The following is a 13742-nucleotide window of genomic DNA, read 5'->3' as shown; positions in this document are numbered from 1 at the left end:
GTCCTGGCCTGTCGAGGCATTGTTCTCTGGACTCCCTCTTTTCCCAGATGAGCTTCCCTTCAGGGGAGGGGTTCCAGCCCCTGTTACCCTGAGGGGCTCACAGCCCTGGAAGAAGTGTCTGGATTAGTCAGAGCACTGGGAGCTTCTCTCTCCCCAGGCGGCCCCCAGCCCAGGGAGCCTACGCCTGTGGGAAGCCCAGGAGTCACTGCCCTGGAGCCTGTGCTTTGTGCCTGGCCCTGCGCTCAGAGCTTTGTAGTCATTCTCACCTCAGTCTTCACTGCTGCCCAGGGAGGGACCTTTCTAGAGAGGAAGGCAGGCCCTGGCCTTCAGTCCCATGTCCAGGTTCTCACAGCTAGTAATACAGAGCACAGCCAGGATTTGAACTCAGCGCTACGTAATTTCAAAGTCCATGGCACAAAGGACTCTGTGAGCTGGATGGCTCCTTTCATAGCTGCTCAGGTCTGTGGCTTGGTGGGACAGCCTGGATTTGGGAGATGGTGAGGCTGTGCAGTGGAAAACTGCCTGAGTGGCGCCCATTGTCCGGGTGTGGACTTGGATGACTGCTTACCTCTCAGGGAGCTGCAGCTCCCCATCTGTGAAATGGGACAGCACCTTCCTTTTTTTTTTTTTTTTTTTTTTTTTTCCTGAGATGGAGTCTTGCTCTGTCACCCAGGCTGGAGTACAGTGGTGTGATCTCGGCTCACTGCAAACTCCGCCTCCCAGGTTCAAGCGATTCTCCTGCCTCAGCCTCCCAAGTAGCTGGGACTACAGGTGCCTGCCACCACGCCTGGCTAATTTTTTGTATTTTTAGTAGAGACAGGGTTTTACCATGTTAGCCAGGATGGTCTTGATCTCCTGACCTTGTGATCTGCCTGCCTCGGCCTCCAAAGTGCTGGGATTACAGGTGTGAGCCACTGCACCCAGCCAACACCTTCTTTATAAGGTCACAGTGAGGGTTAATGAGATCCTATACATGAGAAGGTTTTGGTAACGGCAGATGTTTTCATTGCCAGACTTTAGCTGGCCTTGCAGAGCTGATGTCGGGTAGATGGGCCCCACTGAGGAGCAGCCTCGTCCTTTGCTTTCTGGTGTAACCAAAAAAGCCTGCCTTCTGCTCCCCAGGGTTGCTTCTCCCAGGAGGTGTGAGCCTACCTGGAGGAGGCTTAGGCACAGGGATACCTGCTGGAGGTCTGAGCGTTGGTTGAGCACCTCCTGTTTGTAGGATCCTGTGCCAGAGCCTGTGGGGAGGTGGAGAGAGGCGAGGAGACACAGCCTCCACCCCTGAGAGACGAGACAGTTCCCGGCAGCCAGGCTGTGCCCATTCATCTCAAGCCCACAGCTGGGCTGCTGGCTGCAGGGTCTGGAGGGCAGTGGGGAAGGTGGCAGACAGAGTAGCAAGACCCCCACTTCCCCGGCTTTGTTCACAGACCTGCGTCATCCGGGCCTGGGACCGCAGCAAGCCCCTGCTCTTCTGCCCGGCCATGAACACCACCATGTGGGAGCACCCTATCACAGCGCAGCAGGTAGACCAGCTCAAGGCCTTCGGCTATGTCGAGATCCCCTGTGTGGCCAAGAAGCTGGTGTGTGGAGACGAAGGTGGGTGTCTTGCCAGGCTCATAGCCCATGGCCGTAGAAGGGGCTCAGCTTTGGGGTCACATCTCAGTTCAGTTCCTGGCCTGTTATGACCTTAGCAAACCATTCTCTGAGCTTAGCTTTCTCAGTTGGAAAATGGGAATTGTAATTCCTGCCTCCAGATTGGTAGGGTAAAATGGGATGGACCATGTAAAGTACGTGGTAGAGTCCCTGGCACGCAGCCCACACGTAGTTAAGGATGGCTACTGGAACGATTCCCAGGGCCTCACCGGGGGTCTCGGGAGAGATATGATGTGTCTGACTCAGGCAGAGACAGACCTTGCCCTCTCAGGCCTTGGGCTCTCGGTGGAGCACTCAGGGAGCAATGGGCAGGGGTCTGCAGGGCTACAGGCACTGTCTGCCTGTCTGGCTACAGCGGAATTTTGCTCCCAGGTCTGGGAGCCATGGCTGAAGTGGGGACCATCGTGGACAAAGTGAAAGAAGTCCTCTTCCAGCACAGTGGCTTCCAGCAGAGTTGACCTGGAATTTCTGTCATGGTTGTCCCTCTGTATTCGGCATGTGTTCAGGCCAAGTCGGTGAAGATGGATGTTGGCAAAATAGGAGGATTCCCTTATTTGCTGAATGGGGGACCTGCTCTGAGCCTCCCCAGGGGCTGGGCCTGCTCCAGGTTATACTGGACAGAAGGCTCAGGTCTCAGCTTCTTTCAACCAAGAGAGGCCGCTGCCTAGAGCCCATCCCCACCTTTTCCTGGATGGGTGAGGCAAGCCAGGAGAGCAAGCAGTGTTGTCCTCACTGGAGGAGGACTGAGTGACTGGGAAAACTCGGCTCTACATCTCACCCAGAATGACTTTTAGAAACACCACAGCTGGAGAGTCCTGGCTGAGCCTTGGGAGCTTCAGCTCTTTGGCGGGGTGCCCAGATGCCATGCGATCAGCGAAGCCTGCGAGTTGGCAGGACTCTGAGGTTTCCTGCAGACCATGCCATGAGATTGAAGGTGCGGGGAAATAAAGAACAATCACCGTTTAGGAGGCTCCATTCTTTCCCTATAACCCAACTGTGGTCCCAGAGACCAAGGGGTGTTGCCAGGTGTGGCTGGGGAAGGGTCTGGGTTGATGACTCACTGGTACTCTTTAGTCCCCATATAACATGGTGGTTAAGGATAAAGTTCTGAAGCCAGAAAGCCCCTAGTTCCAATCCCAGCTCTGCCACTTACTGGCAGTGGGAGTTTGGTTCAGGACTTAGCCTTCCTGACCTTCACTTTCCTCAGCTATCTTGTTTCCTACCCTCAGGGAGTTGTTGAGAGGATTCGGTGAAATTATGTGTGCAAAATACCCATGCCACTGAGTGCCTGGAACATAGTAAATGTCAAATCAATGGAAGTTAAAACTAGGCATGCTTATATGCCAGAGAGCTTTCCTAACATTTACTGCAATGCCCCATCTCATTTTGGGAAAAAGAAAATCCTGGATGCTAAGCTGACACATCCCTTTATGCAGGTGACAGGTAAGCAGCCAGGAGGGTTGACCCTGCCCTGGGTCCCAGGCCTCTTTCCTGCTTCCTGGTTTCCTCTGTTCTCATCCTTTCAGCTTTGCTGGACCTGAGGCAGGGGCCTGGGTGTCTGTGACCCCCCGACCCCCAGTATACATGACCAAGGGAAGTAGATCCAGAGACACCATGCACTCTGGCCCAGAAACCCTCTGCTACCCAGCTTTTGACCTAATTGCCATTTGGTGTGGCTGCAGTGGGGAGGGCTTGTCTGCATATTTGGAACTGAGCCTGAGGCTGGCTTCCTGCCCTCCGACTTCCAGGCCAGGTATAGGGGACATCCCACGTGGGCTCTGAGAACGCTGAGAGTAGAGGTGCCTTGAGGGGACCAGGAAGCCCTCTGGCTGGAATCAGTGCTCCAGCAGCCTCCACAGCCTTTATCTCAACAGCACTTGACTTCACCTGTGACCCTTTGGGATAAAATTGCCTTAGGGCACGAAATAAACTATAACTAGTAACATCAAGAACCAACTTCTTTGGCTAGCTTGGGGATGGGGCCTGAAGGGAACCTGGGTAACTGAAACCCGGGGATGGTCCTAAAAGTCCATTTCCAGGGTTTCCAACTTCCTTCTTGTCCACATTGCCCTTCCTCTCCCTCAGCAACCCACCAGTAAATGGTGAGGCTTCCCAATTTTATTTTTATTTTTATTTATTTATTTTTTGAGACACAGTCTCGCTCCGTCGCCCAGGCTGGAGTGCAGTGGTGCAATCACAGCTCAAGCCATTCTCCCTCCTCAGCCTCCTGAGTAGCTGGGATTACAGGTGCCCGCCACCACGCCCAGCTTATTTTTGAATTGTTTGTAGAGATGGGTTTTGCCATGTTGGCCAGACTGATGTCGAACTCCTGACCTCAAGTGATCTGCTGGCCACGGCCTCCCAAAGTGCTGGGATTATAGGCGTGAGCCACCGCGCCCAGCCACTTCCCAATTTTAACAGAAACTGATACCGTTTTCTGAGTATTCATCATGTGTGAGGATCTATGCCAGGCATTTTAGGGAAGGCAGTTGCCCAGGGAGATCAACCAAAAAGTGCCTGTGTGAAAAGGCCATGGGAGCAGGGAAGTTCACAGGCCACTGTCCCAGAGCTCTGAAAACAGCTGTTGCTGCTCAGTAGGACTTTGCCTTGTTGGCTAGAAGGGAACATAGATCTCTGTGGACTCAGGCCAGCTGGAGGCCCCTGTCCCTGGGGGTTCGCCTCTCCATCTCCCACCCACAGCAGTCCTGCATCCCTGCTGCTCATTTTGAAGGGGGGGTCTGGATGAATGGGGCTGGGCTGGGCCTAAAGAGCCCAGCTGTTGCCTGAGCCAGACTGGAGCTAAGAGGAGCAGGTGCTGCATTTAGCTGGCCCCATCTGCCAGCGAGGTGCTGAGTGGGAGTGACAATCACCGCTTTCCCCATGAGGTGTCCAAGCACTGGAAATTATCTTCATCTTAGGGAGAAATGTTTCTCAGAGAAGATTCTAGCCTCCCTGATATTTTTATAGAATTCTGGAAGTTTCAGAGAATAGAACATTTGGGTCTGAAACATGCACTGTTGTGTGGCAGCCATGAGCCCTTCAAGGCTGCTGTGGATGCTGCTGGGTGGGAGGCAGAAGCCTCCAAACCAAGGCCCAGCTTCCACCCTGGGCCGCCTCCAGCCCTTCCTGCACCCCGCTGCGCTGGTCAGGTCCCGCTGCTGCCTCCCCACTGCCTCAGATCAGGCCCAAATTCCTGGGCAGTATACACCTGGCCCTTTGTGATCTGGCTCCTGCCTACCCTTCTAGCCCTGCCCTTTACCACACACGCCAACCCTGAAGGGCTCCCTATTCTCTTGCCAGGCTGGACGACCTTGAACTGGCCAGGCCTCTTGCTTGTGTACATGCTGCTGCTTTTACTGGGACAAGACTGACTCCCACACATGCCTCTGGATGTACCTGGGTGCTACCTCCTTTGGAAAGCCTTCCCTGGCTGACTGCATCCTCCTTGCCCAGGTTCCCATGGTGCTTCCTACTATTATTTTTTATTTTTATTATTTTTTTTGAGATGGAGCCTCATTCTGTCACCCAGGCTGGAGTGCAGTGGTGCGATCTTGGCTCACTGTAACCTCTGCCTCCTAGGTTCAAGCAATTCTCCTGCCTCAGCCTCCTGAGAAGCTGAGATTACAGGCATGCCACCACGCTCTGCTTTTTTTTTTCAGACGGTGTCTCGCTCTGTCTCCCAGACTGGAGTGCAGTGGCGCGATCTCTTCTCACTGCAAGCTCCGCCTCCTGGGTTCACACCATTCTCCTGCCTCAGCTTTCCGAGTAGCTGAGACTACAGGCGTCTGCCACCATGCCTGGCTAACTTTTTTTTGTATTTTTTTAGTAGAGAGGGGGTTTCACCATGTTAGCCAGGATGGTCTCGATCTCCTGACCTTGTGATCCGCCTGCCTCGGCCTCCCAAAGTGCTGGGATTACAGGCGTGAGCCACCGTGCCTGTCCTGATTTTTAATTTTTTTTATATATTTTTTTATTTTTAATAGAGATGGGGTTTCACCATGTTGGCCTCGCTGGTCTCGAACTTCTGACCTCTTGATCTTCCTGCTTCGGCCTCCCAAAGTACTGGAATTACCGGAGTGAGCCACCGTGCCCTGCCACCACTATTTATTACAACAGAATTGTAATTGTCAGTTTACTTTATTTCCTCCTAACACTGGGATCTCTTGGAGAGCAGGAGTTGTCCTATTCCTTACAGAACCCAGCAAGTCACTCCAAGCTTGTACTGACAAAAAAGTGGTGTGTGTGTTGGGGCTATTGGTTTCTGCTCCTTACTGCACAAGAGACAACATTTAGGAACCACAAAAGCAAAGATTGATAAATTTGACTATAGAAAAATAGGTTCACTGAGCAACAACCCAAAGTCAAGGTCAAAGGACAACATGCTGGGGAAATTATCTGCAGGTCATAAACAAAGGGCTGATTCTCCTAATATATAAAGAGTTCCTATGCATTGATGACAAAAAGACCAAGGGCTGGGCACAATAGCTCACACTTGTAATCCTAGCCCTTCAGGAGGCTGAGGCGGGCGGATTGCCTGAGCTCAAGGAATTTGAGAGCAGCCTGGCCAACCTGGTGAAACCTCGTCTCTATTAAAATACAAAAAATTAGCCAGGCATGGTGGTGCATGCTTGTAATCCCAGCTACTTGGGAGGCCCGGGCAGGAGAATTGCTTGAACCCGGGCAGCAGAGGTTGCAGTGAGCTGAGATCATGCCACTGAACTCCAAGCCTGGGTGACAGAGCGAGACTCCGTCTCAAAAAAAAAAAAAAAAAAAAAAAAATTACATATGCACCTTACCCTTTGACCCAGCAATTCTGCTTCTAGGAATTTGTCCCACAGATAGACTCAGTTGTATGACATTATGTCTGAACAGGAGATTTATTGCAGCCTTGTATATGGTGCTAAAAGACTGGAAACACCCTCACTATCTAACAGCCAGGAGATTGGGTAAATAAATTAGTGTTCCTTCATACACTGGAACTCTTTTTTTTTTTTTTTTGAGACGGAGTCTTGCTCTGTCGCCCAGTCTGGAGTGCAGTGGCGCAACCTCGGCTCACTGCAAGCTCTGCCTCCCAGGTTCACACCATTCTCCTGCCTCAGCCTCTCGAGTAGCTGGGACTACAGGCGCCCGCCACCACACCCGGCTAATTTTTTGTATTTTTAGTAGAGACGGGGTTTCACCGTGTTAGCCAGGATGGTCTCGATCTCCTGACCTTGTGATCCGCCCACCTCAGCCTCCCAAAGTGCTGAGATTACAGGCGTGAGCCACCGCACCCGGCCATACACTGGAACTCTACACAACCATAAAACAAAGTGTTGAGGAAGCTGATTTGGGAAGATTTCTGAGGTACATTGTTAAACAGAAAAAGCAAGGTGCAGAAGAATGTGTGTCACATGCACGCTTGTGTAGAAAAAATGGGGGTGGGGAAAGAAAAGGAGGATATATTCTTATTGACTTGTGTATGCATCAAATGCTTTTAAAAAGATAAACAGAAAAAAAGTCTATTGTTTTCCTCTTGGCAGGGGAACTAACTGAGTGGTTGAGAAACAAAGATAGGAGGCAGGCCAGGACTCTGTCTCAAAAAAAAAAAAAAAAAAGGAGGTGACTTCATTTTTAATTGTTGGGCCAGATGAATACATTTTAAAAAGAGTTCCTTCTGGTCAGGCACAGTGGCTCACACCTGTAATCCCAACACTTTGGTAGGCCAAGGCAGAAGGATCAATTTAAGACCAGAAGTTTGAGACAGGCCTAGGCAACATAGTGAGATTCCATCTCTACCAAAAGAAACACAACTAACTGGACATGGTGGCACACACCTGTTTTCCCAGCTACTTAGGGGGCTGAAGTGGGAGGATCACTTGAGCCCAGGAGTCCAAGGCTGCAGTGAGCTATGATCATGCCAGTGCACTCCAGCCTGGGTGAGGAGTGAGACTCTGTCTCTAAAAAATTTAATAATAATAAGTAAAAATATAAAAAGATTTTTCTGCTCTTTTTGTTTTTTTAAGGTAGGGCCTCAGTCTGTCATCCATGCTGGAGTGCAGTGGTGCAATCACAGCTCACTGCAGCTTTGACTTTCTGGGGCTCAAGTGATCCTCCCATCTTAGCCTCCTGAGTAACTGGGACTACAGGTGCATGCCACCACGGCCCAGCTAATTTTTGTATTTTTGGTACATACGGGGTTTCACCATGTTGGCCAGGCTAGTCTTAAACTCCTGGCCTCAAGTGATCTGCCTGCCTCAGCCTCCCAAAGTGCTGGGATTACAGGTGTGAGCCCGGCCTCTTTCTGTTCTTTATCTAGAAGTTCTTAAAAATGATGGTAGAGAGTTAGTGCAAACAAACAAACAAACACAAAGACTTGGCAAAGGCATCTGGAGATTTTGTTTTTGAGACTGGGTTTCACTGTGTCACCTGGGCTGACTGCAGTGCAGCGGCACAGTCACAGCTCACTGTAGCCTGGAACTCCAGGGGTCAATCGATCCTCCCACCTTAACCTCCCCAGTAGCTGAGACTACAGGCACATGCCACCATGCCTGGCTAATTTTTTATTTTTTGCAGAGATGGGATTTTACCATGTTGCCCGGGTTGGTCTTGAACTCCTGGACTCAAGTGATGCGCCTGCCTTGGCCTCCCAAAGTGCTGGGATTACAGGCATGAGCCACCATGCCTGGCCTTGAAGATATTCATCAAGGCCTTTGGAGTAGAAATGGGCCTTCTTTTCTTGTCACAAGCTAACAGAGGAAAATGAATTTTGAGTATCCTTGTGTGCTTTTAATAAGCCTTTAAGATCCCTGACCTCAAGGAGTTTATGTTCTTACGGGAGAAAGACTCACAATGATCAAATAACAGTAAACAACGAAAGTGAGACTGTGTGGCATGGACTCTACTTCAGAATTGAGCAGTCAGGGTGGGTCTCCTGGAGGGAACAGAACTTGGAATGGGGCTTACAGGAGGACCAAGGATACAAAGGGTGAAGACATGCTGCCATGTGCTTGATGTAGGACACCCAAGGAGGAACTCAGGCTCCACGTGCTGGGGAGGTTGGGAGCTGTTAGCAGGGGAGGCACATGGTGAGTGTGGAGTGTGGTCAAGATCACCGAGGCGGTATGTGCAGAACAGACTGGGGCCGGATTGAGAAGCTGGAGTCTAGGAGGAAGCCAGGATGCTGAGAAGGGGAATCTAGGTTGTGCTGAAGGCCTTGACCACACCCTTGATTCTGGAAAAGGGGTGACAAAAGTGAGTAACAATGTGAAGAAAAATCAACACCATTAAAAACTGTAAAAGCCATGGTCTTTCCCTAAGGTGGTGAGTGCTAAAAACAAAACACAATATCCAACAAACAAACAAAAACAACCCACTCTCCTTGTGGCCAGTGGGGGAGGGAGACTAAATGACACTGTGTGTGTGTGTTGGTGCAAGATTTATAGCAGTCTTCAGCCCCATCCACGAAAAATAATTTTGCTTTGTTTATTATAGTATAGTTTTTTTCTCTCTCCTGACCTCACAGTGTTGTTCAGTCTTTCCTTGTGGCCAGGCGCAGTGGCTCACGCCTGTAATCCCGCACTTTGGGAGGCCGAGGTGGGCAGATCACTTAAGGTCAGGAGTTCAAGACCAACCTGGCCAACATGGTGAAACCCTGTCTCTACTAAAAATACAAAATTAGCCAGGTGTGGTGGTACATGCCTGTAATCCCAGATACTCAGGAGGCTGAGGCAAGAGAATTGCTTGAACCCAGGAGGAAGAGGTTGCAGTGAGCCGAGATTGCACCACCGCACTCCAGCCTGGGTGGTTTGGAGTTGGCTTAATAGGGTCTCAGAGCAGCTAAGGGGTAGAAGGAGATGGGGTGGGGGAATAAAAGGATTTTTGAGGAATGTTGCTGAGAATTGTGAATTTGACACACTTTATGTTCTTCAAGAGACCCAAGTAAAGATCAAGGTTCTCTCTTTTTTTTTTTTTTTAGAGATGGAGTCTCGCTCTGTGGTCCAGTCTGTGGTCCAGGCTGGAGTGCAGTGGCACGATCTTGGCTCACTGCAAGCTCTACCTCCCAGGTTCACACCATTCTCCTGCCTCAGCCTCCTGAGTAGCTGGGACTACAGGCGCCTGCCACCACACCCGGTTAATTTTTTGTATTTTTAGTAGAGACGGGGTTTCACCGTGTTAACCAGGATGGTCTCAATTTCCTGACCTTGTGATTTGCCCGCCTCAGCCTCTCAAAGTGCTGGGATTACAGGCATGAGCCACTGCGCCTGGCCAAGATTCTTTTTTTTTTTTTTTTGAGATGGAGTCTTGCTCTATCGCCAGGCTGTAGTGCAGTGGCGCGATCTCAGCTCACTGCAACAAGATCGAGGTTCTTTTTAAAGCCCTTTGCAATGTGTAATTCTCTGAGTGCAGCTGAGTAGGACTGAACTATGTGGTGGAGCCCTAGATAATACTTGGGTTATGGGTATGTGTTACATGTTCTCCATATTGCCAAGTGTTTCTTTGATCTCATTTCACCCTTTTCACATCACAGCTTCACAATGGAGTCAATTAGCATATGTAGCTGTTTTATAGACAAGAAACTGAGGGCCACACAGCCAGTGCATTGTACTAGGGTTTTCTCTTTCTGCCCTACAGCTACGTGCAAACAGGCTCCTGCACAGGATTCTACCCTCATTTGCATTTACCTCCTTGGGATCAGTTGAAACACCCCTTCCACCACACACCAGCACCACCAGATGCCTGCCCTTTCAGTCCCAACTGGACAGCTGCTTCATTACCTTTTTCTTCTCATGGCTTCCTTCCTTCATGTATTGTGGTTTCTAGGGCAGGATGAAAATCCGTGATTAAGTGTCATGCAACTGCCTCTGAGCTAAGAGTCAACCCCAATAACTGACAGGTTGTTTACACTGAGAACTTCCTGGTGGAACCAAATATTCTACAATATTTAAGCCAGGTTTGGTACCCCCTGCGGCAAGGCAATGGGAATGGTCAGGCCAGAAGAACTACCGGTTGTCTCATAGCAAAAGAATGTGGGGAGTGGGTGGGAGTAAGGGCAAGAGGCAGATACATGAGCTTCAGGGCTTTTGGAGGACATGTGGCTAATCCAGGTAGAATCTGGGAGCAAGTCATTCCCTTGCTGCTATGGGCTCATCTCATGGTGGCTTTATCTGCTGAGATTACATGGTGACCCTTTGCCTGCTAGCCCGGACAGCAGGTCCTTAGGGACTGGAGGCCCAGCACTCCCTTTCAGGCCTCTGGATTCCTGGAAGAGGAAGGAGCGTTCAAAGGTGAGTTCAAAGGTGCCTTCCGTCTGTATAGGCAAAACGATGTTACCAGCAATAGCAATGCGCTTGGAAGCAGCCAACGTGGGTTGAACATGAACACATGGATGCTGAAGATCCTTTCTTTCTCTCTTTAATTTTTTTTTTTTTTTTTTTGAGACAGAGTCTTGCTCTGTCGCCCAGGCTAGAGTGCAGTGGCGCGATCTCGGCTTATTGCTAACTCCACCTCCTGGGTTAATGCCATTCTCCTACCTCAGCCTCCCAAGTAGCTGGGACTACAGGCACCTACCACCACAACTGGCTAATTTTTTTTTGTATTTTTAGTAGAGATGGAGTTTCACCGTGTTAGCCAGGATGTTTCAATCTCCTGACCTCGTGATCTGCCCGCCTTGGCCTTCCAAAGTGCTGGGATTACAGGCATGAGCCACCATCCCTGGCCCTCTCTAAAATTAAAAAAAATTTTTTTTTTTTTTTTTTTTTTGAGACGGAGTCTCGCTCTGACTCCCAGGCTGGAGTGCAGTGGCCGGATCTCAGCTCACTGCAAGCTCCGCCTCCCGGGTCCACGCCATTCTTCGGCCTCAGCCTCCCGAGTAGCTGGGACTATAGGCATCCGCCACCTCGCCCGGCTAGTATTTTTTGTATTTTTTAGTAGAGACGGGGTTTCACCGTGTTCGCCAGGATGGTCTCGATCTCCTGACCTCGTGATCCACCCGTCTCGGCCTCCCAAAGTGCTGGGATTACAGGCTTGAGCCACTGCGCCCTGCCCCCAATTTTTTTTTTTTAACTAGGTCCTCACCAGACATAAAATTTTTTTAATTAAAAATTTTTTTTGGCGAGGCGCAGTGGCTCACACCTGTAATCCCAGTACTTTGGGAGGCTGAGGTGGGTGAATCACGAGGTCAGGAGTTCAAGACCCACCTGGCCAAGATGGTGAAACCCCGTCTCTACTAAAAATACAAAAATTAGCTGGGCATGGTGGTGGGTGCTTGTAATCCCAGCTACTCAGGAGGCTGAGGCAGAGAACTGCTTGAACCCGGGAGGCAGAGGTTGCAGTGAGCCAAGATTGTGCCACTGCACTCCAGCATGGGCGACAGAGTGAGGCTCCATTTCAAAATAAATAAATAAATAAATAAGTAAACAAAATTTTTTTAAGAGACAGGGTCTTACTCTGTCATCCAGGTTGGAGTGCAGTGGTGCGATCATGGCTCACTGCAGCCTCGACCTCCCTGGGCTCAGGTGTTCCTTGCACCTCAGCTGCCAGAGGAGTAGCCAGGACTACAGGCAAGAGCCACCATGCCCAAGCAATCTTCCTGCCTCAGCCTCTCAAATTGTTGGGATTACAGGTGTAAGCCACTGCTCCTGGCCCTGAAGATTTCCTGCTCTCAGAAGAGACCATGGCCTGGCCCTGGCTTGGGAGCTGATATGTCACCTGGAACTTCTGGAAATTGCTCTCCTGGCAGGGGAGAAGTTGAGTTCTGGTGTGCCATGCTTGGGGGAAACTGGCATGATGGAGGGAAGAGAGAGAAGGCCATGGAAGGGAACTCAGGTTTATTTGGCTCTTGGCCTGTGCCAGACCCTACATTTAAGCCTCCTAAATATCCTTCAAGATGGGCATTGTTACCCCCATTTAGGAAATAAGAGGCCGGTCGGCCGGGCACGGTGCCTCACGCCTGTAATCCCAGCACTTTGGGAGGCTGAGGGGGGTGGATCATGAGGTCAGGAGATGGAGACCATCCTGGCGAACACGGTGAAACCCCGTCTCTACTAAAAATACAAAAAATTAGCTGGGCATGGTGGCGGGCGCCTGTAGTCCTAGCTACTGGGGAGGCTGAGGCAGGAGAACGGCATCAACCCAGGAGGTGGAGGTTGCAGTGAGTGGAGATCCTGCCACTGCACTCCAGCTTGGGCAACAGAGCCAGACTCCATCTCAAAACAAACAAAAAAAGAAATATGAGTTCGGGCACGGTGACTCACACCTGTAATTCCAGCACTTTGGGAGGCCAAGGTGGGTGGATCACGAGGTCAGGAGTTCGAGACCAGCCTGACCAACATGGTGAAACCCATCTCTACTAAAAATACAAAAATTAGCCAGATGTGGTGGCACGTGCCTGTAATCCCAGGTACTCAGGAGGCTGAGGCAGGGGAATCACTTGAACCCAGGAGGTGGAGGTTGCAGTGGGCTGAGATCGCGTCACTGCACTCCAGCCTGGATGACAGAGCAAGAGTCAATCTCAAAAAAAAAAAAAAAAAAAAAGAAATAAGAACTTGTGCTAGGTGTGGTGGTGTGCATGGGCAATCCCGGCTACTCAGAGGCTGAGGCAGGAAAATCGCTTTAGCCCAGGAGTTCGAGGCTATAGTGTGCTATGATTGCACCTGTGAATAGCCACTGACTGCAGCCTGGGCAACATAGGGAGACCCTATCTTTAAAAAATGATAATAGTATAAGAGGAACCTGAGGCCCAGAAAGAAGGATATAACTGAAATTGACCCAATAGTTTCATAGTTTTTCCTAATAAACAGAAATTGACACATCTGGTCTTAGAGCCTGAAACTCACCAGATTCAGACAGTGAGATACCAGGCCCCTCAAAAAGTATCAAATAACTGAAACTCACAGATCATAGCATCCAGACAGGGAGACCCAGGCCCCTCATTACCATGATCGCTTCCTTACCCCTCCGGAGTTCCTGTTTTCCCTTACATTGTTACGTGTCTTCCCTGCTGTACAAACCCCTAATTTTAGCCAGGGAGATGGATTTGAGACTGAGCTCCCAGTTCCTTGGCCGCAGCACTCGATTAAAGCCTTCCTTGGCAATCCTCTGTGTCTCAG

General features: G+C 50.3%; 1 protein-coding gene across 6 annotated transcripts in view; it reads left to right on the top strand.

Annotated features, from left to right (window-relative positions):
- LOC105490974 (phosphopantothenoylcysteine decarboxylase) overlaps positions 1 to 2616 on the top strand; it is a 28050-nt gene extending 25434 nt beyond the window's left edge. For all 6 annotated transcript variants that reach the window (XM_071100987.1, XM_011757022.2, XM_011757021.3 and 3 more), the window contains 2 exons: positions 1428 to 1596; positions 2026 to 2616. In XM_071100987.1, the coding sequence (XP_070957088.1) occupies positions 1428 to 1596; positions 2026 to 2111 (255 nt within the window). In that variant the 3' untranslated portion in view covers positions 2112 to 2616. The remainder of the gene's footprint in view (positions 1 to 1427; positions 1597 to 2025) is intronic.
- The last annotated feature ends 11126 nt before the right edge of the window (positions 2617 to 13742 follow it).

Source organism: Macaca nemestrina, chromosome 7 (assembly GCF_043159975.1).
Source record: "Macaca nemestrina isolate mMacNem1 chromosome 7, mMacNem.hap1, whole genome shotgun sequence".
Classification (NCBI taxonomy): domain Eukaryota; kingdom Metazoa; phylum Chordata; class Mammalia; order Primates; family Cercopithecidae; genus Macaca; species Macaca nemestrina.
Note: the sequence above shows the minus strand (reverse complement) of the source record. Positions and strands in the feature narration are given on the sequence as shown.